The 27205-nt window shown below is 45.3% G+C and overlaps 1 protein-coding gene across 2 annotated transcripts in view; it reads right to left on the reverse strand.

The window, feature by feature from the left end:
* LOC126295334 (alpha-mannosidase 2) overlaps positions 1-27205 on the reverse strand; it is a 923615-nt gene that overhangs the window by 201725 nt on the left and 694685 nt on the right. For both annotated transcript variants that reach the window (XM_049987803.1, XM_049987802.1), the window contains one exon: positions 9636-9898. In XM_049987803.1, the coding sequence (XP_049843760.1) occupies positions 9636-9898 (263 nt within the window). The remainder of the gene's footprint in view (positions 1-9635; positions 9899-27205) is intronic.

Below are 27205 nucleotides of genomic sequence, written 5' to 3' on the forward strand. Positions count from 1 at the left end.
GATGGGCTACGTATGAGACTGCAGAGACTTAATCTGGGTACGCCAATAAAGGATTCTGAGAAAGTCTGCGGAGCAACGTGTCGTGTAATTCGCGCCGTGCGTATCTTATGGCCTGTGAGCACTTTCCCAGTAGAAGAAATGTGTTTCACAGCAGCGAAGATGAGCAAGTGCACATAGGTCTCAAGGTATACACTCATAGGGTATGACCTAGTAGATGACTTCGGAATTTCCATGAGACTTTTGACGGATGACATCGGGGGTTCACTGAGACTTTTTGTAGATGATGCTGTGGTGTATCGAGAGGTTGCAACAATGGAAAATTGTACTCAAATGCAGGAGGATCTGCAGCGAATTGACGCATGGCGCAGGGAATGGCAATTGAATCTCAATGTAGACGAGTGTAATGTGCTACGAATACATAGGAAGATAGATCCCTTATCATTTAACTACAAAATAGCAGGTAAGCAACTGCAAGCAGTTAATTCCATAAATTATCTGGGGGTACGCATTCGGAGTGATTTAAAATGGAATGATCATATAAAGTTGATCGTCGGTAAAGCGGATGCCAGACTGAGATTCATTGGAAGAATCCTAAGGAAATGCAATCCGAAAACAAGGGAAGTAGGTTACAGTACGCTTGTTCGCCCGCTGCTTGAATACTGCTCAGCAGTGTGGGATCCGTACCAGATAGGGTCGATAGAAGAGAGAGAGGAGATCCAACGGAGAGCAGCGCGCTTCGTTACAGGATCATTTAGTAATCGCGAAAGCGTTACGGAGATGATAGATAAACTCCAGTGGAAGACTCTGCAGGAGAGACGCTCAGTAGCTCGGTAAGGGCTTTTGTTGAAGTTTTGAGAACATACCTTCACCCAGGAGTCAAGCAGTATATTGCTCCCTCCTACGTATATCTCGCGAAGAGACCATGAGGATAAAATCAGAGAGATTAGAGCCCACACAGAAGCATACCGACAATCCTTCTTTCCACGAACAATACGAGACTGGAATAGAAGGGAGAACCGCTAGAGGTACTCAAGGTACCCTCCGCCACACACCGTCCGGTGGCTTGCGGAGTATGGATGTAGATGTAGATATAGATCTAGTAGCATGCGTACAAATCGATTCAAAGTGGAACAGTCACGTAAAACTTATCGCAGATAACGATTTTTACCCTCCACTCTGCCCTCCAGTACTAAATTGGTGATGCCTCGATGTCTCAGACCATGTCCTACCAACCGATCCCTTCTTCTAGTCAAGTTGTGCCACAAGCTCCTCTTCTACCCAATTCTATTCAATTCCTCCTCATTAGTTACGTGATCTACCAATCTAGTCTTCATCACTGTTCTGTAGCAGCACATTTCGAAAGCTTCTATTCTCTTCTTGTCCAAACTATTTATCGTCCATGTTTCACTTCCATACATATCTACAATCCATAAAAATACTTTCAGAAACGACTTCCCGACATTTAAATCTATACTCGATGTTAACAAATTTTCTTCTTCAGGAACGCTTTCCTTGCCATTGCCAGTCTACTTTTTATATCCTCTCTACTTCCACCATCATCAGTTATTTTGCTCCCCAAATAGCAAAACTCCTTTACTACTTCAAGTGTCTCATTTCCTAATCTAATTCCCTCAGCATCACCCGACTTAATTCGACTCCATTCCATGATCCTCGTTTTGCTTTTGTTGATGTTCATCTTATATCCTCCTTTCAAGACACTGTCCATTCCGTTCAACTGCTCTTCCAAGTCCTTTGCTGTCTCTGACAGAATTACAATGTCATCGGCGAACCTCAGCGTTTTTATTTCTTCTCCATGGATTTTAATACCTACACCGAATTTTTGTTTTGTTTCCTTTATTGCTTGCTCAATATACAGATTGAGGGGGCAACATAAAGGACGTAAATGAAAACACCCTTTCCCTTGGAGCTTTGATTCCCACACATTTCGTGGTCGAAATCTTGATGTCGCAGTGAGATGAGCAACAGCACAATGTTCGACACTGGTGACATCCTCTCGGCGTTTCATGCCTACTCTACGAGCATTGTCCAAGGAATAGAACTGAAATCACTAAACAGAGGAAAGTCCACTGGACCTCACGGGATACCAGTTCGATTCTACACAGAGTACGCGAAAGAACTTGCCCCCCTTCTAACAGCCGTGTACCGCAAGTCTCTGGAGGAACGGAAGGTTCCAAATGATTGGAAAAGAGCGCAGGTAGTTCCAGTTTTCAAGAAGGGTCATGGAGCAGATGCGCAAAACTATAGGCCTATACCTCTGACATCGATCTGTTGTAGAATTTTAGCACATGTTTTTCGCTCGCGTCTCATGTAGGAATCAACATGGGTTCCGTAAACAGCAATCGTGTGACACCCAACTCGCTTTATTTGTTCATGAGACCCAGAAAATATTAGATACAGGCTCCCAGGTAGATGGCACTTTCCTTGACTTCCGGAAGGCGTTCGATACAGTTCTGCACTGTCGCCTGATAAACAAAGTAAGAGCCTACGGAATATCAGACCAGCTGTGTGGCTGGATTGAAGAGTTTTTAGCAAACAGAACACAGCGTGTTGTTCCGAATGGAGAGACGTCAAAAAAATGGTTCAAATGGCTCTGAGCACTATGGGACTCAACTGCTGTGGTCATCAGTCCCCTAGAACGTAGAACTACTTAAACCTAACTAACCTGAGGACATCACACACATCCATGCCCGAGGCAGGATTCGAACCTGCGACCGTAGCAGTCGCACGGTTCCGGACTGCGCGCCTAGAACCGCGAGACCACCGCGGCCGGCGGAGAGACGTCTACAGACGTTAGAGTAACCTCTGGCGTGCCACAGGGGAGTGTCATGGGACCATTGCTTTCCACAATATATATAAATGACCTAGTAGATAGTGTCGGAAGATCCGTGCGGCTTTTCGTGGATGATGCTGTAGTATAGAGAGAAGTTGCAGCATTAGAAAATTGCAGCGAAATGCAGGAAGATCTACAGCGGATAGGCATTTGGTGCAGGGAGTGGCAACTGACCCTTAACATAGACAAATGTAATGTATTGCGAATACATAGAAAGAAGGATCCTTTATTGTATGATTATATAATAGCGGAACTCACACTGGTAGCAGTTACTTCTGTAAAATATCTGGGAGTATGCGTACGGAACGATTTGAAGTGGAATGATCATATAAAATTAATTGTTGGTAAGGCAGGTGCCAGGTTGAGATTCATTGGGAGAGTCCTTAGAAAATGTAGTCCATCAACAAAGGAGGTGGCTCATAAAACACTCGTTCGACCTATACTTGAGTATTGCTCATCAGTGTGGGATCCGTACCAGGTCGGGTTGACGGAGGAGATAGAGAAGATCCAAAGAAGAGCGGCGCGTTTCGTCACAGGGTTATTTGGTAACCGTGATAGTGTTATGGAGATGTTTAGCAAACTCAAGTGGCGGACTCTGCAAGAGAGGCGCCCTGCATCGCGGTGTAGCTTGCTCGCCAGGTTTCGAGAGGGTACGTTTCTGGACGAGGTATAGAATATACTGCTTCCCCCTACTTATACCTCCCGAGGAGATCACGAATGTAAAATTAGAGAGATTCGAGCGCGCACGGAGGCTTTCCGGCAGCCCCGCGAACCATACGCGACTGGAATGGAAAGGGAGGTAATGACAGTGGCACGTAAAGTGCCCTCCGCCAGATACCGTTAAGTAGATTGCGGAGTATAAATGTAGATGTAGATGTAGACGTAGATGTGGGACTGCAATCCCAAGGAACGTGGTCTGACCCCTTTGGTGTGCGTCTGCAAATTTTGCTCTGGTTTGCAGGTTGAAACCAAAAGGGGCTGTTCAGAAACATGCCACAAAATTTGAACGAGACCTGAAGCAGCAAAGGCATTTGTCTTGTTCCGTGACCTCCTGTCGCCTGATGAGCCGAGGGGGCTGGCGGAGGGGGGTTGGGGGGGGTGGGGGTGGGGGTGGGGGGGGGGGGGGCGTGGAACATTGATATGTGTGTGAATAAAACGGCAAAGAGTCCCTCTAAAGGCGGACGCAAAGGTAACTGCACGCTTGACAAGCATGCTTGTGTAAGCATGCAAAATTCCTTGTGCCCACGCACGATTCAAGCAAGCTTCTTCTACAAGCATTAGGTTGAAACTTCCTGGCAGATTAAAACTGTGTGCCGGACCGAGACTCGAACTCGGGACCTTTGCCTTTCGTTGGCAAGTGCTCTACCATCTGAGCTACCCAAGCACGACTCACGCCCCGTCCTTACAGCTTTACTTCTGCCAGTACCTATCTCCTACCTTCCAAACTTTACAGAAGCTCTCCTGCGAACCTTGCAGAACTAGCACTCCTGAAAGAAAGGATATTGCGGAGACATGGCTTAGCCACAGTCTAGAGGATGTTTCCAGAATGAGATTTTCACTCTGCAGCGGAAATTCGCAGGAGAGCTTCTATGAAGTTTGGAAAGTAGGAGACGAGGTACTGGCGGAATGAAAGCTGTGAGGACGGAGCGTGAGTCGTGCTTGGGTAGCTCAGTTGGTAGAGCACTTGCCCGCGAATGGCAAAGGTCCCGAGTTCGAGCCTCGGTCCGGCACACGGTTTTAATCTGCCAGGAAGTTTCATATCAGCGCACACTCCACTGTAGAGAGAAAATTTCATTCAAGCGTTAGTTTGTTTATCAGAATATGTGTAGCTCAGACGACAATGAGCTGGCTTTGGCAACATTTTTACTTGCGTTAGGAAAAAAAAGGTAAAATGTAGCATATGAAGTACAGTATAACCTATGTACAGATTGTAATTTAACAGAACCAAATAAAAATCTATTTATTGTAGAATCATGGAACATATTTTGAGTTCAGCCATAATGACCTTTCTAAACTCTGAGAAGCGCATCTGCAGAAACCAGCACGGTTTTAGGAAACAGCAATCATGCGAAACGCAGCTGACTCACTTTGTGTATGATACACAACAGGCTCTAGATACCGGCTCCCAGGTTGATGCCATATTTCTCGACTTTCGAAAGACGTTCGACTCAGTTCCACACTGTCCCTTGCTCCAAAAACTGCGCGCTTACGGTCTATCCGATTACATATGTGGTTGGATAGAAAGTTTTCTGACAGACAGAGAGCAGTATGTCGTGCTGAATGGGGAGACTTCAACAGAAACAAGCGTAACATCAGGTGTGCCCCAGGGCAGCGTAATAGGTCCGCTGCTTTTTACGATTTACATAAACGATCTGGTTGATGGTATTGACAGCGGCATTAGATTTTTTGCCGATGATGCTGTATTCTACAGGAAAGTAGTATCACACGAAAGTTGTGAACAAATCAATGAGGACCTGCAGAAAGTAGATGCGTGGTGTAATGACTGGCAGTAATCTCTCATTATTAGTAAGTGTAACCTACTGCGTATAAAGAAGCGAAAATCCCCATTAATGTACGAGTACAAAATAAATGCTCACTCTTTGGAAGAGGTAACATGCGTCAAGTATCTGGGTGTGACTATTCGAAATGATCTCAAATGGAATGATCAGATTACACAAGTAACGAGCAAGGCCAACTCTAGACTGCGGTTTATTGGTAGAATCCTGAAGCGATGCAGTCCTCCAACAAAGGAAATAGCTTACAATACTTTAGTTCGTCCAGTCTTGGAGTTTTGTTCGTCTGTATGGGATCCTTACTAGTTGGGTCTGATTCAAGAGTTTGAGAAGGTCCAAAGGAGAGCGGGGGCGGCAAGATTCGCGACTGGTACATTTAGCCATCGCGAGAGCGCTACAAATCTCATAGAAAGTTTGAAGTGGGACACACCTGCAGATAGACGGCGCGCTCAACGGAAGGGGCTGCTCATTAAATTACGAAATCCGATCTTCGCCTACGATGTAGAGCACGTATTATTATTACCAACTTTCATATCGCACAATGATCACCAAAGATAAGGGAAATTAGAGCTCGTACCGAGGCGTTCAGACAGTCGTTTTTCCCTCGCGCGATCAGCGAGTGGAACAGAGGAGGGAGAAATATGACTTTGGCGAGAATTGTGCCCTCCGTCGCAGACCACTTGGTGGTTAGCGGAGTGTATATGTAGATGCAGAAAAATTAAAGCAAGCCAGATCACAGACAAATGCTTGTACAAGCCACGCTATGCTTGGATACAGACGGTCAAGCATACACACGCTTGGACGGTTGCACAAGCATGCACAATGGAAATTCGATGAAGCATCAAGCTGTTTGTACAGTCTTAATGCTTGCGCAAATTTATGCTACACACCCTTTTAAGCATGCATGGGCAAGCACGCTCGTACAAGCATGCTTGTCAAGCATGAAGGGCCGCCTGTAGTTCGGCAACACAGGGTCACGATGTCCTTACAGAACGGTTTAGTCGCCTGAGGATTGTCAGCAATCTTGAACGTTCGTCACAAACGTCGTGCAGTTGCTCATGGCATTGTGGCCCGTCGTTTTTGACCGCGAAATGCTGTGAATCAACGCCCCAGGGCACGGGGTAGTGTAATTGACGCCTTGCATACCACCTCCTGAAGGCTTTACGTGTCAAACCAGAGCGGCAGTGTTCACGAAACGTTTTCTCGGCCAAAGATAAGAAGAGCGTCTGATTTCAACTCTGGACATTAAAAGAAGAGGTGAAATGTAAATAACACGGCGTGCGACGACCTTCCCCATGTCCACGGTGGCATTAGGCACTGTTGTGGTGAAACCTTACAACTGACTCGTTTCATCCGTGCTACCCATTATTGTCAGCCTTTAATACTTTTAGCTTTGCCCCCCGCCCCCCCCCCCCCCCCCTCAGACCCTGTAGCTAATACAGCTGATGTTAAGGAACCAAATTCCGTACTATTCCATATACACGACTGGCCATTAAAATTGCTACACCAACAATATATGCAGATAATAAACGGGTATTCATTGCACAAATATATTATACTACAACTGACATATCATTACATTTTCACGGAATTTGGGTGCATAGATCCTGAGAAATCAGTACACAGAACAACCACCTCTGGCCGTAATAACGGCCTTGATACGCCTGGGCATTGAGTCAATCAGAGCTCGGATGACGTGTACAGGTACAGCTGCCCGTGCAGCTTCAACACGATACCACACTTCATCAAGAGTAGTGACTGGCGTATTGTGACGAGCCAGTTGCTCGGCCACCATTGACCAGACGTTTTCAGTTGGTGAGAGATCTGGAGAATGTGCTGGCCAAGGCAGCAGTCGAACATTTTCCGTATCCAGAAAGGCCCGTACATGACCTGCAACATGTGGTCGTGCATTATCCTGCTGAAATGTAGCATTTCCCATGGATCGAATGAAGGGTAGAGCCACGGGTCGTAGCACATCTGAAATGTAACGTCTATTGTTCAAAGTGCTGTCAATGCGAACAAGAGGTGACCGAGACGTGTAACCAATGGCACCCCATACCATCACGCCGGGTGATACGCCAGTATGGCGATGACGAAATCCTGTGCAAGCTTCTTCATCTCCCAGTACCTACTGCAACCTACATCCTTCTGAATCTGCTTAGTGTACTCATCTCTCGGTCTCGCTCTACGATTTTTACCCTCCACACTGCCCTCCAATGCTAAATTTGTGATCCCTTGATGCCTCAAAACATGTCCTACCAACCGATCCCTTCTTCTAGTCAAGTTGTGCCACAAACTTCTCTTCTCCCCAATCCTATTCAATACCTCCTCATTAGTTACGTGATCTATCCACCTTATCTTCAGTATTCTTCTGTAGCACCACATTTCGAAAGCTTCTATTCTCTTCTTGTCCAAACTAGTTATCGTCCATGTTTCACTTCCATACATGACTACACTCCCAACAAATATTTTCAGAAGTGACTTCCTCACACTTAAATCTATATTCGATGTTAACAAATTTCTCTTCTTCAGAAACGCTTTCCTTGCCATTGCCAGTCTACATTTTATATCCTCTCTACTTCGACCATCATCAGTTATTTTACTTCCTAAATAGCAAAACTCCTTTACTACTTTAAGTGTCTCATTTCCTAATCTAATTTCCTCAGCATCACCCGACTTAATTCGACTACATTCCATTATCCTCGTTTTGCTTTTGTTAATGTTCATCTTATATCCTCCTTTCAAGACACTGTCCATTCCGTTCAACTGCTCTTCCAAGTCCTTTGCCGTCTCTGACAGAATTACAATGTCATCGGCGAACCTCAAAGTTTTTACTTCGTCTCCATGAATTTTAATACCTACTCCAAATTTTTCTTTTGTTTCCTTTACTGCTTGCTCAATATACAGATTGAATAACATCGGGGAGAGGCTACAACCCTGTCTCACTCCTTTCCCAACCACTGCTTCCCTTTCATGCCCCTCCACTCTTATGACTGCCATCTGGTTTCTGTACAAATTGTAAATAGCCTTTCGCTCCCTGTATTTTACCCCTGCCACCTTTAGAATTTGAAAAAGAGTATTCCAGTCAACATTGTCAAAAGCTTTCTCTAAGTCTACAAATGCTAGAAACGTAGGTTTGCCTTTTCTTAATCTTTCTTCTAAGATAAGTCGTAGGGTCAGTATTGCCTCACGTGTTCCAATATTTCTACGGAATCCAAACTGATCCTCCCCGAGGTCGGCTTCTATCAGTTTTTCCATTCGTCTGTAAAGAATTCGCCTTAGTATTTTGCAACTGTGACTTATTAAACTGATAGTTCGGTAATTTTCACATCTGTCAACACCTGCTTTCTGTGGGATTGGAATTATTATATTCGTCTTGAAGTCTGAGGGTATTTCGCCTGTCTCATACATCTTGCTCACCAGCTGGTAGAGTTTTGTCATGACTGGCTCTCCCAAGGCCGTCAGTAGTTCTAATGGAATGTTGTCTACTCCGGGGGCCTTGTTTCGACTCAGGTCTTTCAGTGCTCTGTCAAACTCTTCACGCAGTATCGTATCACCCATTTCATCTTCATCTACATCCTCTTCCATTTCCATAATATTGTCCTCAAGTACATCGCCCTTCTATATACTCCTTCCACCTTTGTGCCTTCCCTTCTTTGCTTAGAACTGGGTTGCCATTGTCCTCTAGCCCTCCCTGCTTAGCCATTTTGCACTTCCTGTCGATCTCATTTTTGAGACGTTTGTATTCCTTTTTGCCTGCTTCATTTACTGCATTTTTATATTTTCTCCTTTCATCAATTAAATTCAATATTTCTTCTGTTACCCAAGGATTTCTAGCAGCCCTCGTCTTTTTACCTACTTTATCCTCTGCTGCCTTCACTACTTCATCCCTCAGAGCTACCCATTCTTCTTCTACTGTATTTCTATCCCCTATTCCTGTCAATTGTTCCCTTACGCTCTCCCTGGAACTCTGTACAACCTCTGGTTCTTTCAGTTTATCCAGGCCCCATCTCCTTCATTTCCCACATTTTGTAATTAAATAAAAATCGTAGTCCGTTTCAGTGCTAGCTATTCCCACAAGCTTAGCGATTTCATCTCCCCTTCAGCCTTACATCACGGTGATCGTGGAGTGCTAGGCTGCTTTAACCCCAGTAGGTACATCTTGGCCCCGTATGACTTCGTGGAGGAGCCAAGGTGGCCCGCGGCCTAAAAACTCTGGAGACGAAGCGCCGGCGGCCGAGGTGTCCTGTAGAACAAGTGCCGGTACTGACCTGCGCGCGGCGGCGAGCGCGACGGCGTACAGGATCTCGGCGGAGCGCAGTGCGGCCTCCAGCTCCCTGTCCAGCAGCTTCCAGTAGGGCCGCGTCGTGAAGTAGCCCGACCAGTAGGCGGGCCGGCCCTCGCTGAAGATGTCGCTGTACACGAAGAAGTCGCCGCGGACGCGCGGGAAGCCGGCGCTGCTGTTGGCCGCGCGCAGCTTGGCCGAGCGCTCGCGCAGCGCGTCGAAGTAGTCCGACACCGTGCCGAAGTTGACCTGCGAACACGCCGGCCACGCCGCACCTCACATCCGTGCTGCTCGGCGCCCTTGCAACTGCCAATGGCAGGTGTCTAAGCACTGCAGGCTGGGCGCAAAGTGAGACGCGTCCAGCGCGTGTGGCGCGCAACCTGTTACCTTTCTCAAACGATTTTACAGAAACTATTCTCTGAAATTATCTGATTCTTCCCTTACTTGTAGCGCTATATCTCTAAAAGTTTGCAACGGAAATTAGAGGTCGCTATGATCTTGCGTTTGGTGCGTATTACACCGTATGTTACTGCTAATGAAATTCAGCTAAAATTTTGAATCTTTGTTTAGACTTGCGAGGAGGTCTCTATCTGCCTCCGATCTCGACGAAATGGATCCCATGCAGCGCGCTCACTTCCGATCTCATGCCCGCCAGAATGAAATACTCCCAACATCTCATGCATCTCCTAATCCGCTCGAGACATCGAAACAAAAGTTTGGCGAATGCTAGCAGACAAGCAAGAGAGTGTTTTGCCAACTCTAAAACACACAGAACTTTCTTATCTATGGCGATATACCAGTATTTATACTTCCCTTTCTATTTATTTCACTCCAGTGACTGTAATTGTTTCAAGAGTTATCGACAGCTAGCCAAACAAGAGCTTCCTACTATGAAAACAAACATGAAATTCCTTCTTTTATGTCACTGCAAACCGACACTTTTCTTAAGCTATTGAGCTCTGTCATTGCCAATTACTTGTTTAATGAGACACTCCGTTTCGGAATTCTGTCGCAATAGCTGCTGTGAGATGAGTTTGGCAAATTACACTGTGACAGAGGAAGTACAAATAAACCAGTCACCAAGAGAAATGTGGCCGTTACTCACAAACGGCGATGCTTCTTCGAATGAAAAACGGTTAACAACTCACACAAAAATAGATTGTCAATTCCGTTGCAATTTTGGCGGAATCCCCGTAACCCATCGTATTTCTAACACTGAGCGACTGGAGTGCAAACTTACCAAAGGATTTTATTCCTTCTCTTGATATGAGCAGTATTAAAAAAATGACGAGCGTTCCTTCAGGCGGAATGATAGCCACATGCCAGATACTGGTTACTCGCCTACGGCTTGCCAAACTGACAATGCGTGATCGCGAATAAAATAGTTGTTATTGAGATAACTAAACAATTGATCTGTCGCACAACACAATGGTCAGTGTATTGTCAGCAGCGAAGGATAATTCGCGGGACAGGAATGCACAAGCTAGCCATGTGTGCCTTGTGAGATGGAGTTCGTAAAACATTGTCATGAAAGTAGATCTGCTTTTGTCAGCAGTACATTTCAACGAATTAAATGTCTCTAATCATAACATTCATTTAGGATATTCCTACTTTCGTAATAATACCGACCATTTTCTACATTTGTGTAGCCTGTTGTATACTTATTTTATTAATGCTGATAATGTGCATGCAACAATTGAAATGCTTTTTCTCATCATTAAAGCATTGTTATTTGTGACTGCTCTTCGACTGTTCCCAGCTTGCAGTGGAAATGTGATGTACACAGGCTTGTAGTACAGTGTGTCGTATTACATTATTACGTCCATATCATATCAGAGTAATCACAGTGAGACCTCTGTACTAGAGATCTTGGACGCTTTTTACCAGGAGCACAAAGGGATCACACCTGTAGAGATTACCCCTTTCCAAATTTTTGTAACAGATCGTACAGATACGCCAGCATACTAGGCAGCGAGAAGATAACCTTGTTTTACTTTCCTGCTTTGCTTCTTAATCACATGATTTTATATGCCTTGCTTCCTAATTCACTACCCTCTGTCACTTCTTGCGATCTGAAAACATCGCGGAGGCATATGGTGCAATTCCAGCGGCCAATAGCTCATCAGTTACTGAAAAATGCATTTTTATTGACAGAAGGAAAACAAGACAAAACAAATCTACACAGATATTAATAACAGAAAAGTATAATGTAGTAACGAAGAAAGCTGGAGCGTTTAAATGGCGAAAACCGAAACACTACGCAAAGGCAATAAAATTTAGTACACAGTAAGGCAAAATTTATCGCATTGGCAATACTACCACTTCTCCTATGCGCCGCTCCGATGTGAGCATATGGCCGGGCTACTTTTCCGCTCCCCGCCTCAAATTTGCCACGGTGCTAGCGAGGCGAGAAACTGTGCCGCAACCACAACGCCGCGCGACCTGCCGCAGACGCGAGTCGCGTCCCAGTCGCGTCGCGTCGCAGTTTGCACCGCGGCCCCATTTGACCTGTGACGTCACAAAAAAGCGCGCTGCGCTGCGTCGCGCTATAGCGTCTCCACTTGCGCCCAGCCTTACATCGACGCTGTCTGACACTCTTGGAACCGTCAATGGCAGGTCTCTCAGCACTATATAAGTCCGTGTCCTACGTGAGCGGCAGAAGCCCGCGACAGCTTCAGGCTACAAAACACAACCGCACGTGTCGTTACGGCAGCGTCCTACGTCAGCGACACCTGAGTCGCTGCCTGTCTCCCGCTGCAACTGGCGACGTTTGAATCCAGACGTGTTTGAACCCTCGTCGCTGCAGCACGCGCGACACAGAGCGACAGCCACGCGTCTTCTCGGCAAAGCTATGAATTACTTAACATCCGATTTTAAGAAAACTGTTCTGTGAAAAAAAAATTGACTCTTACGAACTTAGAGCTTGATATCCTGAAACGATAATGGTCTGAATTTATTTTAGTTATTTGTCATAGTTACTGTGCTGCACGAAACTGAGTGCATGGCTCCACGAAATTTTTAAGCATTTGCAGAGGTAAAGTCACACTGCGTAGACTTCCTTGGAAGTTTATCTAAGGCCATACATTACTGCATATGAAACGTAACCAATATGTCTAAATTGTATTTAAACTTCAGACCGGAATGATATCTCTTTTCATTCTTCAGATATTGGTTGTTATATACGCGGACGGGTCGCTGGCGGCACGTCCGAACCTTCCATGCGCTTCGCGAATCAAGTGGTCGTAAAAATCGTCATATCTCATAAAAGGTTCAAGATATCGAAACGACGAATTTTGGAAATGTCAGCACGCAGAAAGGACTACTTTATCATACGATTAACACTCAATACGATGTTTTCAACACGTGAGCAGAGCGAAAACAAGACTCCCTATAACTTACACCATGAGGTTTTGTCCAAATTTTCATATCCAAACAAAGGGAGAGAAACAGGAAAACGGGGTATCAAACCGATCAGCATGAGGCCTAGTTTGGCATGAAAATATTTAACTGCTTCAAAGTAATCAGGGGAATGAACAAAAACTTAATTAATAAGCTGAGGAAAAATTTAAATATTTCACGAAAAGCTGCTTTACTAGAAGTCACAAACATTTCATCTGTTCAAGGCCTAGCTACTTTGCACATAAAAACATACATCGGTGCGGTATTTAAATTTCAAAAAGGCTTCCTTCAAATGACATACGTTATGAAGGGAAACTAGGAGTCAGTAAGATCATATTTTCCGAATAAAACTTGAAATCCAAATAAGGAAGATATCAGTAAAATATTTTATGAAATGGTTTGTGTAAAAGAAATAAGTATATCAGAAAAAGTTCTACGTGCCTTTGAATAATGTTCGAAATCATCAACAGAAAATGAGATGCACCAACGTTTCCCTCATATTTTTTTATTTCATACTTTTAAAGAAATCATTACACGAAACGTTGGACATTCTTTTCAAAAATTTTGTAACTTTTACTTTTACGGACTATTTAGTGTAATTGAAGGCCTTGCCCTTAACACTGACCACTGATGAATTACGTTCCCAACATCAAATATCTGTAAAATTTCATCGTTCATTGTAATTTATTAGGAATTCAATGTGTGTAATATACTGGGATAGGCGTGAAGATCAAGTTCCTTGGCAAGACCTTAAAAATATACTTAACGATGCAGTGTAAACAGTATACATATCAGTGTACACAAAACATAGTATACAGAATTAATACTGAATCAGTTAAAATATATAACCAGCCATGCATCAAACCCAGGACCTGTTGGTAGCACATAACCCAGAACTGCAAAGCTGCCCCTGCCCCACATCTAGCTGCTGATTATTCTAGTCTACCTCCGAATTTATGTTAGTTAGTCGTGTGGTAGTCGCTCTCCCTCATCTGTCGGCCGTTAAAAGTTCTTGATCATTTATAAAAAAAACATTCGTATTTAATTTATTCAAAATGGTTCAAATGGCTCTGAGCACTATCGGACATTACTTCTGAGGTCATCATTCCCCTAGAACTTAGAACTACTTAAACCTAACTAACCTAAGGGCATGAAACACACCCATGACCGAGGCAGGATTCGAACCTGCTACTGTAACGGTCGCGCGTTTCCAGACTGTAGCGCCTAGAACCGCTCGGCCACTCCGGCTGGCCTTTAATTTATTGATGAGATAGCCGAATGCGCCTCTGCTCATTCACGTGTGTTCGAAGAACTTGTCTTGTGGACTTCACTGTTGATGATATTTCTGAAATCCTCCATGGCGATTCCTCTCTTTGTAAATTTCATGCACAGCATTTCTTTTCGTTTTATTTACTTAAGTAAACCTAATTCTGTAGCCTTACTCTCCAGCTGCAGTATTCCACAGGTTAGGGACGCCGTTTCATAAAAACAGCTGGTTGGCTCTAACCAGCCATCTTGTAGCACGACATGGTCGCTCCCATGCAGGACACCCAAGGTTGTCGCCCGATGTTACTGCCTGTCGCTGGAGTGTCGCATATCCAGAAGTCGATCGTTCCTGTCGCTCACGTGGGACACGGCCAAAGGGTGGCCACCCGGCACCCATGCGACCGAATATCTCCTCTCGACCACATTTCGCCTCGGTTGGTTGGTCGATTTGGGGAAGCGGACCAAACAGCGAGGTCATCATTCCTGTAAGATTAGGGAAGGATGGGGAAGGAAGTCAGTGGGGCCCTTTCAAGGGAACCGTCCCGGCACTTGTCTGAAGTGATTTGGGGAAATCACGGGAAACCTAAATCAGAATGTCCGGACGCAGGTTTGAACCGTCACCCTTTGCATATTTGTCAATGTTCCTCTATAGTGCTGTTTGTAATCCTGTTCCAATGTCACTGTCATCATTGCCGCCGCTTGGTGTTTGTCCAATTGCATTTTTATTTTACTTTAATAGTGTGTTTGTATGCTAATTTCCTAATTTTATGCAATTCTGCTTTCTTCCAATTATGTTTCATTGAGTATTGAAATAACACTACCGCCGATTAAGAATCTGGGATAGATTATGTATCTGGATATGTGATTACTCCTCTGAGTAGAGTCCACAGAGAATGCCGCATCCAGTCGGCATGGCAAGCGCGGCGAGAGCGGTAGTGGTGGGGGTTGCAGGCAGGCGCTGCAGGGGAAATGCCGAGCGCTGGAGGGGAAGTGCCGTTCTAAACTGAAGCCGTCGGCAAAAGGAACGTGCTGCCGAACGCCAACATTGAGTGTGCCGAGTTCAACGTGCTGCTGAGTGCTCAGAAATGATGTGACTCGTGCATACGGTATGCAGACCCAAATGTGGTACTCGCGACTGCAGTGCACTCCGGCGGCAGTTGCAAAATGTTTCTATTTTGTAAATCACACTGCTTACTAAACGGGCACGCATAAAATTAGCTCTACTGAAACGCACATTTCCTCCAGCGTCTACGAAAAGGAAAGTACCATGTCCAATCAATAAGGACACAGGCTTATAAAAGTTCCATTACAAACAGTGTGACACAAGTGTGCAATACTTCTCCTGGCAAGATAAACATTATGTAATCATTCCCAAATTTCAGTAAAAATGCCAGTCTTACTTGATCACTGTTCCTACTCAGTAGCAGAATCTTTGCAATATGTGAATTACGAAGAAAAAGGAGCAAAATATCTTTGTACAAGTAGGGCAAGCTGTCCTATAGATTAACGGGAGTACGTATGGCGGAATTGGCCAAAAAGTGAAATTTTCTGATTATTATCTCTTATTAATATTTGATCTCTCTTGAATAATTTGATGCATTATTTGTCGAAAAATTCCTATTAGAAGTGTAGTTTTTATCATTTCAAAGTTAATAGTGTGTGTGTAAAATTAACCAGTCGTTCTGCACTGACTTGCCGAAGTATCTCTATCTCTTGAACTATTCAATCTAGATAGCAGTGGTTTTCAGCTATTTATTCCTTGGAACCATGTTAATGTTCGTGTTAAGAGGTTGGATGCTCTGTGTAAACAGAAATGGCGGTATAGTACATACATTTTGTTTATTTACTTTGTGGTTGTCGTGTTTCGTAAGTTTTGAACTGAAAACATAGTGGTCTGGTGTGTTATTATACGCTCTTATACCTCTTTTCAACATGACGAAAAGAAGGGTTGTTTTAAGAAGCAACGTTTTCATGGAAATCAGCATAACACAAAATCTGAATGCAGTGTTGACCCTGAAATAGATTTTTCATAGACCCATGATAAGGACACGCCTCCTAGTGCTTCGAAGAGGAAACTTGGAGACCATGAGGATTTATTTATTGGCAAAGATCAAAATAGTTTAGGTTACGTTCTTTCAGATTTGAGTGTGTTAGGAGAAGTTTTGCAAGATGCTGTGTCATGTAAGGTTTGTGGTGGGCAAATTAGCATCTCCGAGGACTCATCTGCAAAGAATGGACTGGCTAACAAACTTGATATTCAGTGCGAAGTTTGCAGGCTCTCGGCATCATTTCGGACGTTTTAAAAGTGCAAGAATGACTTGTTTGAGAGCAATGTTAGATTCCTGTATGGAATGAGGTGCATTGGGAAAGGCTTGACTGCAGCTGAAGTATTATGTGCTACGCTGAACTTGCCAAACCCACCAACCAGATCAAGTAAGTACGCAGAAGTAATTGGTCAATGTGTGAAATCTGTTGCTGTTGCTTCTATGAAAGCTGCTGCTAAAGCAGCAGTAGAATTAAGTAACACAACAGACTCATCTGTTGCAGTTCATGGCACATGGCAGAAGATACGTCACACACCAAAAAATGCAGTTGCAACTGTCGCTAGTGTTGACACAGGTAAAGTTTTGGAAATTGAAGTGCTAACTAAATACTGTCGTCAGTGTAAATCAGTTGATGAAACAAGTCAAGACATAAAACGAATTGTGCTAAGAATTATGAGAGAGCTAGTGCGGTTCTCAACTCACTGAAAAGTAAGAGCTCTTACGGAATTGATGGCATTTCCAGGAACATACTTAAAGCTTGTTCCCCACAGATAGGTAGGATTCTCAGCCACGTATGTAATACCTCTTTGGAGCAGGGTGTTTTCCCCGAAAGACTGAAATATGCCATTGTAAAACAATTGCATAAAAAGGGGGATACATCGGATGTCAACAACTATCGCCCAATCTCTCTTCTGACAGCTGTATCAAAAATTTTTGAGAAAGTAATGTATTCAAGAGTAGCCTGCAATACATGTAAAAATAAAGTACTAACAAAATGTCAGTTTGGTTTTCAGAAAGGCTTTTCAACAGAAAATGCTATATACGCTTTCACTGATCAAATATTAAATGCTCTGAATAACCGAACATCACCCATTGGTATTTTTTGTCATCTCTCAAAGGCCTCTGACTGTGTAAATCATGGAATTCTTTTAGATAAGCTAAATCATTATGGTTTGATGGGGGCAGTGCACAAATGGTTAAATTCATACTTAACTGGAAGAATGGAGAAAGTTGAAATAAGTGGTTCATGTAATGTTAATACAACAGCTGATTCCTCAAACTGGGGGGCTATCAAGCACGGGGTCCCACAGGGTTCGGTCTTAGGTCCTTTACTGTTCTTGATATACATTAATGACTTACCATTCCACATTGATGAAAATGCATAGTTAGTTCTTTTTGCTGATGATACAAGTATAGTAATAACATCTAAAAACCAAGAACTAAGTGATGTAATTGTAAATGATGTTTTTCACAAAATTATTAAGTGGTTCTCAGCAAATGGACTCTCTTTAAATTTTGTTAAAACACAGTATATACAGTTCCATACAGTAAATGGCATAACTCCAGTAATAAATATAGACTTTGAACAGAAGTCTGTAGCTAAGGTAGAATTTTCAAAATTTTTAGGTGTGTCCATTGATGAGAGGTTAAACTGGAAGCAACATATTGATGATCTGCTGAAACGTCTGAGTTCGGCTACGTATGCTATTAGGGTTATTACAAATTTTGGTGATAAGAATCTCAGTAAATTAGCTTACTATGCCTACTTTCATTCACTGCTTTCGTATGGTATCATATTCTGGGGTAACTCATCGTTGAGTAGAAAAGTATTCATTGCTCAAAAACGTGTAATCAGAATAATTGCAGGAGCCCACCCACGGTCATCCTGCAGACATCTACACTCCTGGAAATTGAAATAAGAACACCGTGAATTCATTGTCCCAGGAAGGGGAAACTTTATTGACACATTCCTGGGGTCAGATACATCACATGATCACACTGACAGAACCACACGAACATAGACAAAGGCAACAGAGCATGCACAATGTCGGCACTAGTACAGTGTATATCCACCTTTCGCAGAAATGCAGGCTGCTATTCTCCCATGGAGACGCTCGTAGAGATGCTGGATGTAGTCCTGTGGAACGGCTTGCCATGCCATTTCCACCTGGCGCCTCAGTTGGACCAGCGTTCGTGCTGGACGTGCGGACCGCGTGAGACGACGCTTCATCCAGTCCCAAACATGCTCAATGGGGGACAGGGTAGTTGACTTACACCTTCTAGAGCACGTTGGGTGGCACGGGATACATGCGGACGTGCATTGTCCTGTTGGAACAGCAAGTTCCCTTGCCGGTCTAGGAATGGTAGAACGATGGGTTCGATGACGGTTTGGATGTACCGTGCACTATTCAGTGTCCCCTCGACGATCACCAGAGGTGTACGGCCAGTGTAGGAGATCGCTCCCCACACCATGATGTCGGGTGTTGGCCCTGTGTGCCTCGGTCGTATGCAGTCCTGATTGTGGCGCTCACCTGCACGGCGCCAAACACGCATACGACCATCATTGGCACCAAGGAAGAAGCGACTCTCATCGCTGAAGACGACACATCTCCATTCGTCCCTCCATTCACGCGTGTCGCGACACCACTGGAGGCGGGCTGCACGATGTTGGGGCGTGAGCGGAAGACGGCCTAACGGTGTGCGGGACCGTAGCCCAGCTTCATGGAGACGGCTGCGAATGGTCCTCGCCGATACCCCAGGAGCAACAGTGTCCCTAATTTGCTGGGAAGTGGCGGTGCGGTCCCCTACGGCACTGCGTAGGATCCTACGGTCTTGGCGTGCATCCGTGCGTCGCTGCGGTCCGGTCCCAGGTCGACGGGCACGTGCACCTTCCGCCGACCACTGGCGACAACATCGATGTACTGTGGAGACCTCACGCGCCACGTGTTGAGCAATTCGGCGGTACGTCCACCCGGCCTCCCGCATGCCCACTATACGCCCTCGCTCATAGTCCGTCAACTGCACATACGGTTCACGTCCACGCTGTCGCGGCATGCTACCAGTGTTAAAGACTGCGATGGAGCTCCGTATGCCACGGCAAACTGGCTGACACTGACGGCGGCGGTGCACAAATGCTGCGCAGCTAGCGCCATTCGACGGCCAACACCGCGGTTCCTGGTGTGTCCGCTGTGCCGTGCGTGTGATCATTGCTTGTACAGCCCTCTCGCAGTGTCCGGAGCAAGTATGGTGGGTCTGACACACCGGTGTCAATGTGTTCTTTTTTCCATTTCCAGGAGTGTATAATTGAACTGGCTATGATCGGAACCTCTAAAAGTTAACCGGCCGCTGAGGTCGAGCGGTCCTAGGCGCTACAGTCTGGAACAGCGCGACCGCTACGGTCGCAGGTTCGAATCCTGCCTCGGGCATGGATGTGTGTGATGTCCTTAGGTTAGTTAGGTTTTAGTAGTTCTAAGTTCTAGGTCACTGATGACCTAAGAAGTTAAGTCGCATTGTGCTCAGAGCCATTTCGTGGCGCTGTGTGTTGATTTCAGCTAAAAGTACGAAGAGTTGAAAATGAGGTAAAAATGGGACCTCTACAGCACAACACCCCTTTAAGGGTTAATGTCAGCATTAGGAAAAAAAATTGTTATTATCAGTGTAACACCATTACGAAATGCTCGTAACACAGTCATGTTCAGAAAAAAATAGAACACCTTGAACAAATAGAGGTAGGACGTTTATATTCATAGGACATGTACACCAGCCCTCAGTTGGTAACATCCATCTCTTGGACGGGTATAAAAGCTCAAGGTATTGTTGACAGATGTGCATTGTTACTTGGATCTGATATTTAAGCTATGCTTCGTTCGTGAGTTGAATTTGCTATTGTGTGGACGACATTGCCTCATTTCCATAATAGTATTGTTTTACTCACACACAAACGTCAGTCACATCGTCTCACAGGCGGATATTACTGTAGAGGGAGATTTTTGCTCCGTCTGACATACGGATATTACTCTAACCCAGTAAGCTATTTTTTGTTATACTCTTTATTTTTCAAATATCTCATTACTTGTACAGGGTGTTTCAAAAATGACCGGTATATTTGAAACGGCATTAAAACTAAACGAGCAGCGATAGAAATACAACGTTTGTTGCAATATGCTTGGGACAACAGTACATTTTCAGACGGACAAACTTTCGAAATTACAGTAGTTACAATTTTCAACAACAGATGGCGCTGCAAGTGATGTGAAAGATATAGAAGACAACGCAGTCTGTGGGTGCGCCATTCTGTACGTCGTCTTTCTGCTGTAAGCGTGTGCTGTTCACAACGTGCAAGTGTGCTGTGGACAACATGGTTTATTCCTTAGAACAGAGATTTTTTCTGGTGTTGGAATTCCACCGTCTAGAACACAGTGTTGTTGCAACAAGACCAAGTTTTCAGTGGAGGTTTAATGTAACCAAAGGACCGAAAAGCGATACAATAAAGGATCTGTTTGAAAAATTTCAACGGACTGGGAACGTGACGGATGAACGTGCCAGAAAGGTAGGGCGACCGCGTACGGCAACCACAGAGGGCAACGCGCAGCTAGTGCAGCAGCTGATCCAACAGCGGCCTCGGGTTTCCGTTCGCCGTGTTGCAGCTGCGGTCCAAATGACGCCAACGTCCACGTATCGTCTCATGCGCCAGAGTTTACACCTCTATCCGTACAAAATTCAAACGCGACAACCCCTCACCGCCGCTACCATTGCTGCACGAGAGACATTCGCTAACGATATAGTGCACAGGATTGATGACGGCGATATGCGTGTGGGCAGCATTTGGTTTACTGACGAAGTTTATTTTTACCTGGACGGCGCATATGGGGAACCGAAAAGCCCCATGTTGCAGTCCCATCGTCCCTGCATCCTCAAAAAGTACTGGTCTGGGCCGCCATTTCTTCCAAAGGAATCATTGGCCCATTTTTCAGATCCGAAACGATTACTGCATCACGCTATCTGGACATTCTTCGTGAATTTGTGGCGGTACAAACTGCCTTAGACGACACTGCGAACACCTCGTGGTTTATGCAAGATGGTGCCCGGCCACATCGCACGGCCCACGTCTTTAATTTCCTGAATGAATATTTCGATGATCGTGTGATTGCTTTGGGCTATCCGAAACATACAGGAGGCGGCGTGGATTGGCCTCCCTATTCGCCAGACACGAACCCCTGTGACTTCTTTCTGTGGGGACACTTGAAAGACCAGGTGTACCGCCAGAATCCAGAAACAATTGAACAGCTGAAGCAGTACATCTCATCTGCATGTGAAGCCATTCCGCCAGACACGTTGTCAAAGGTTTCGGGTAATTTCATTCAGAGACTACGCCATATTATTTCTACGCATGGTGGATATGTGGAAAATATCGTACTATAGAGTTTCCCAGACCGCAGCGCCATCTGTTGTTGACAATTGTAACTACTGTAATTTCGAAAGTTTGTCTGCCTGGAAATGTACTGTTGTCCCAAGCATATTGCAACAAACGGTGTATTTCTATCGCTGCTCGTTTAGTTTTTATTGCCGTTTTAAATATACCAGTCATTTTTGAAACACCCTGTAGATGGCTATTAGGGATACCTTATGTGTTACAAAGAAGCAAAAGTATGGTGCAGATGGCTTTAGAGCAGTTTGAAGAAACCCATGATGATCATCACTCAGAGGATTCTTATGTTCTTGAGGAAGGTCACGCGTCAGATTCAGAACATGACACTGATTCTGAAATAGATGTGAATGATATTCTCTGCACGTCCGAAGATGAACAAGATGGTGTTGACTCTCTTCAGAATAGGGAAAATGATGACACCGAAACTGACACACTTTATCATGGCAAGGTGAAGTTGTTGTTGCCCGCATCTCTTGGTCGTGCGTTAGCGTTCTCGCTTCCCACGCCCGGGTTTCCGGGTTCGATTCCCGGCGGGGTCAGGGATTTTCTCTGCCTCGTGATGGCTGGGTGTTGTGTGCTGTCCTTAGGTTAGTTAGGTTTAAGTAGTCCTAAGTTCTATGGGACTGATGACCACAGCAGTTGAATCCCATAGTGCTCAGAGCCATTTGAACCATTTGAACATGTCAGGTTTAGAAACTATTTCATTTGAAACACAGATATGAAGTTTTGTGAATTTTTGCAAAAGAATAATATCCTTTATAAACTATTTTAGGTAAAAACTAGTACTTAATTTTATAGTTTTTTGGTATTGTACTACAAAAAGTGATTGAAAGATAATAAAAATATTAGTATTAATTTTTCATCAAGTTTTAAATTCTTATTTATTTTCGTTATTCACTACAGTGCAAATTTTTTGAAAAAGTTGGTCATCTTAGTCTTCCAGACGAATGTTCCTTAAACGTTATATTTTCACATGTTACCAAGTAAGCGTTAGTATGTTCTACAGAAATGATTACCATTTGGAACACGCCTGCTCGCAGGTTCGAGTTCAACATCGATATCACGGCGCCACAGCACTTCCCCGGTAAAACGTGCCTGCGACTCTGGTTGTCGCTATAAACCGAAGGTAATGGGTCAGTGTGACTTGAGCAGAAGTGAAGGATGTTTCGCAGGCGTATGCACCTACTGTTACTGTCAAATCTGTCCGCGCCCGGTAGCTGAATGGTCAGCGTGACGGATTGTCAATCCTGTGGGCCCGGATTCGATTCCCGGCTGGGTGGGGGAACTTCCTCCGCCCAGGGAGTGCGTGTTGTGCTGTCATCATCATCGTCATCGGCTGCAGGTACCCAAAGTGGCGTCAAATTGAAAGACTGGTCTACCCGACGGGAGGGGGGGGGGGGGGGCTAGCCATACGATTAAATTAAAAAAAAGGTCAGTACAATTCTCGTGGCTGCCGCATCGCGGTCGGGAAGTGGGGCTGAGGCAGTTTCAGTTAAGTTTTTTTTTAAATATGACGACACTTGGTGTATTTGTATTTTTAGTTTGACAATGTCCATTATGGACAAACATTAGTAAGTGTAATTCTGAAGAAGGTTGGGTTATTGAAATTGAAACCTAGGTAAACCTAGGTAAATCTAGGTAACTCCGCAACTGAGGCTGTTAATTTTGAATTCAAATCAGTGAGTTGGAAAGTGAGCGCATTATTGGCATGAGGGAATGTGAAACATCCATCTGGTAAATTGCTGTTCGTGTGGGACGAAGTGTTTCGACAGTGCAACGGATGAGCGCAGAATGGTTCACACAATCTGAGCAGTTCTCTTAGACTGTTCGCAGATGATGCTGTAATTTACCGTCTAGTAAGGTCATCCGAAGACCAGTATCAGCTGCAAAGCGATTTAGAAAAGATTGCTGTATGGTGTGTCAGGTGGCAGCTGACGCTAAATAACGAAAAGTGTGAGATGATCCACATGAGTTCCAAAAGAAATCCGTTGGAATTCGATTACTCGATAAATAGTACAATTCTCAAGGCTGTCAATTCAACTAAGTACCTGGGTGTTAAAATTACGAACAACTTCAGTTGGAAGGACCACATAGATAATATTGTCGGGAAGGCGAGCCAAAGGTTGCGTTTCATCGGCAGGACACTTAGAAGATGCAACAAGTTTACTAAAGAGACAGCTTACACTACACTCGTTCGTCCTCTGTTAGAATATTGCTGCGCGGTGTGGGATCCTTACCAGGTGGGATTGACGGAGGACATCGAAAGGGTGCAAAAAAGGGCAGCTCGTTTTGTATTATCACGTAATAGGGGAGAGACTGTGGCAGATAAGATATGCGAGTTGGGATGGAAGTCATTACAGCAAAGACGTTGTTCGTCACGGCGAGACCTCTTTACGAAATTTGAGTCACCAACTTTCTCTTCCGAATGCGAAAATATTTTGTTGAGCCCAACCTACATAGGTAGGAATGATCATCAAAATAAAATAAGAGAAATCAGAGCTCGAACAGAAAGGTTTAGGTGTTCGTTTTTCCCGCTCGCTGTTCGGGAGTGGAATAGTAGAGAGATAGTATGATTGTGGTTCGATGAACCCTCTGCCAAGCACTTAAATGTGAATTGCAGAGTAGTCATGTAGACAAGACCACAGCACACGGCGAGATGTGTGACGTCGCACCACCCAGACCACCCCCCGAGAAGATCGACACGTCCTCCGAACGGCACTGCAGCACAGATCTGCGTCCTCCACGGCTTTGGCGCAATAGTGTAACAACGGAACACATCGTACAGTATCAGTGGTAAATGGAAATGAGCGTTTGGCGTCATTGGCCGGGAGCCCCCTTAAGGGCAGGTGCGGCCGCCTTAGTGCAGGTCTTGCTACATTCGATGCAACATTGGGCGACCTGCGCGTCGGCTGGGGATGAAATGATGAAGACAACACAACACGCAGCCGATGAGCGGAGAAAAATACCCGACCCAGCCGGGAATCGAACCCGGCCCCATAAGACGGCAATTCGTCACGCTGAGCACTCAGCTATTGGAGCGGACAACTACAAGGAGTTCGTTATGGCACGGCTTACGTCCGCCTCGTCCACTGCTCCGCTTACCTTTCACGAATGTGCAGAGGCGTGCTAGCCGGCAATGGTGTACGGAACGGCGTCACTGGGGACAGGAATGGCAACAGACAGTGTTTATGGACGAATCCAGGTTCTGTTTGTTTCAAGATGGTGGCTGTTGTCTCGGCTGAAGAGCCAACACCGTGTTACGAGAGGAGGCCGAAATGCGCGCGTCTTAGCTGACGCAGGCTGGCGTGAGGAGGGAAGGGCTATACTGACGTGAGGTCTGGAACGTGACAAGGAATTAGAATTCAGAAACCGGACGGAATTACTTTGACATTTAACTATAATCCATAAATGATGAACGTCGCTCTAGACGGTACATGATTCACAATATTATCTGTTCAGAAGACATAGTAACTGAATATGGCGCCTTGCTGGGTCGTAGCTAGAGGTCTGCGCGGACACGGATATCCGCGGTATTTGTTACTTGGCGGATAAAATTGCAACCGGCGCGGATATCTGCGGGTCATCTGTGGATAATGAGCGAGGCATCTGCCCAGTACGTATGTTGCAATGTTAGTTGAAAACTTCAAGTCTGTTGACATTCTTGGATTCTTGCAGGGCCCAGGTAGAGGGGATGTCTGTTGTCCTCAGCCCCGGGCTATGAGCGACGCAGCTGTACCCAAGAGACCTGCGCCTAATCCGTTTCGGCGGCCGTGTCTTTTGTGTGGCCTGTGAAGTGCTCTCTGGGTGGCAAATCTGCCCACTGTCTGCCATCAGATGGATAGAGCGTCTGCCATGTAAGCAGGAGATCCAGGGTTCGAGTCCCAGTCGGGGCACACATTTTCATCTGTCCCCGTTGGCGTTAGTATATATAAAAAGTAGTTAAGTTGTCGCAGAAATGGCACCCTAACAATAACTATGTCATTACATACCATAGTTCTAAGTACTGCTGTCTCTTACTATTAATTACTCATTCAAAACTTAAATATATGCGGATGCAGATAACGAACTTGGGGATGCGGTGCGGACGCCCATTGCACTTTTCTTTTCCGCGCAGAGCTCTAGTCGTAGCAAATGACGTAGCTGAAGGCTATGCTAAACTGTCGTCCTTGCAAATGAGAGCGTATGTAGTCAGTGAACCATCGCTAGCAAAGTCGGCTGTACAATTGTGGCGAGTGCTAGGAAGTCTCTCTAGACTAGACCCGCCGTGTAGCGGCGCTCGGTCTGCAATCACTGACAGTGGCGACACGCGGGTCCGACGTATACTACCGGACCGCGGCCGATTTAAAGGCTGCCACCTGGCAAGTGTGGTGTCTGGCGGTGACACCACAGTGGCCGCATTTCCGCTCGCCACAGACAGGCGGACCGCCATCACAGTGACTGCATCCGCACAAGACATAGAGCGACAACTGGAGGCCTTACGCCGTTGGGTGCTATTGCGTAAAACCACAAACCACAGCTGGTGTGTGTCCAGGGCTCTGTGACCAGTGTGACTCACGTGAAAGACAGTGCGACCTGTAGCCGTACTCTTTCTGCACAACACGGCAGACGCCATTTTTCAGCAAGACAATGCGCGACCACATGCTGCTTGCCTCCTTGGTGCCGCAGGATGCCAGCGTTGTGCCCTCGCCCCGCCACATGGCCGGACTTGTCGCCAGTCGAAAATGTGTGCGATAAGGTGATACGACGGGTGCAGTACTGTCAGCCAATGCCGACCACAACAGATGAACTTTGGAACCAGGTGAATGCAGCATGGATCGCTGTACCACTAGCGCCATTGGCGCTTTATACGCGTCGTTGCCATGACGCACGGAACGAATGGCCTGGGTGACAATCCGAGCAGTTCTCTTAGGTTGTTCGCGGATGATGGTGTAATTTACCGTCTAGTAAGGTTATCCGAAGACCAGTATCAGTTGCAAAGCGATTTAGAAAAGATTGCTGTACGGTGTGGCAGGTGGCAGTTGACGCTAGATAACGAAAAGTGTGAGGTGATCCACACGAGTGCCAGAAGAAATCCGTTGGAATTCGATTACTCGATAAATAGTACAATTCTCAAGGCTGTCAATTCAACTAAGTGCCTGGGTGTTAAAATTACGAACAACTTCAGTTGGAAAGACCACATATACAATATAGTGGGGAAGGCGAGCCAAAGGTTGCGTTTCATTGGAAGGTCACTTAGAAGATGCAACAAGTCCACTAAAGAGCTTACACTACACTCGTTCGTCCTCTGTTAGAATATTGCTGCACGGTGTGGGATCCTTACCAAGTGGGATTGACGGAGGACATCGAAAGGGTGCAAAAAAGGGCAGCTCGTTTTGTATTATCACGTTATAGGGGAGAGAGTGTGGCAGATATGATACG

Source organism: Schistocerca gregaria, chromosome 11 (genome assembly GCF_023897955.1).
Source record: "Schistocerca gregaria isolate iqSchGreg1 chromosome 11, iqSchGreg1.2, whole genome shotgun sequence".
In the NCBI taxonomy this organism is placed as follows: domain Eukaryota; kingdom Metazoa; phylum Arthropoda; class Insecta; order Orthoptera; family Acrididae; genus Schistocerca; species Schistocerca gregaria.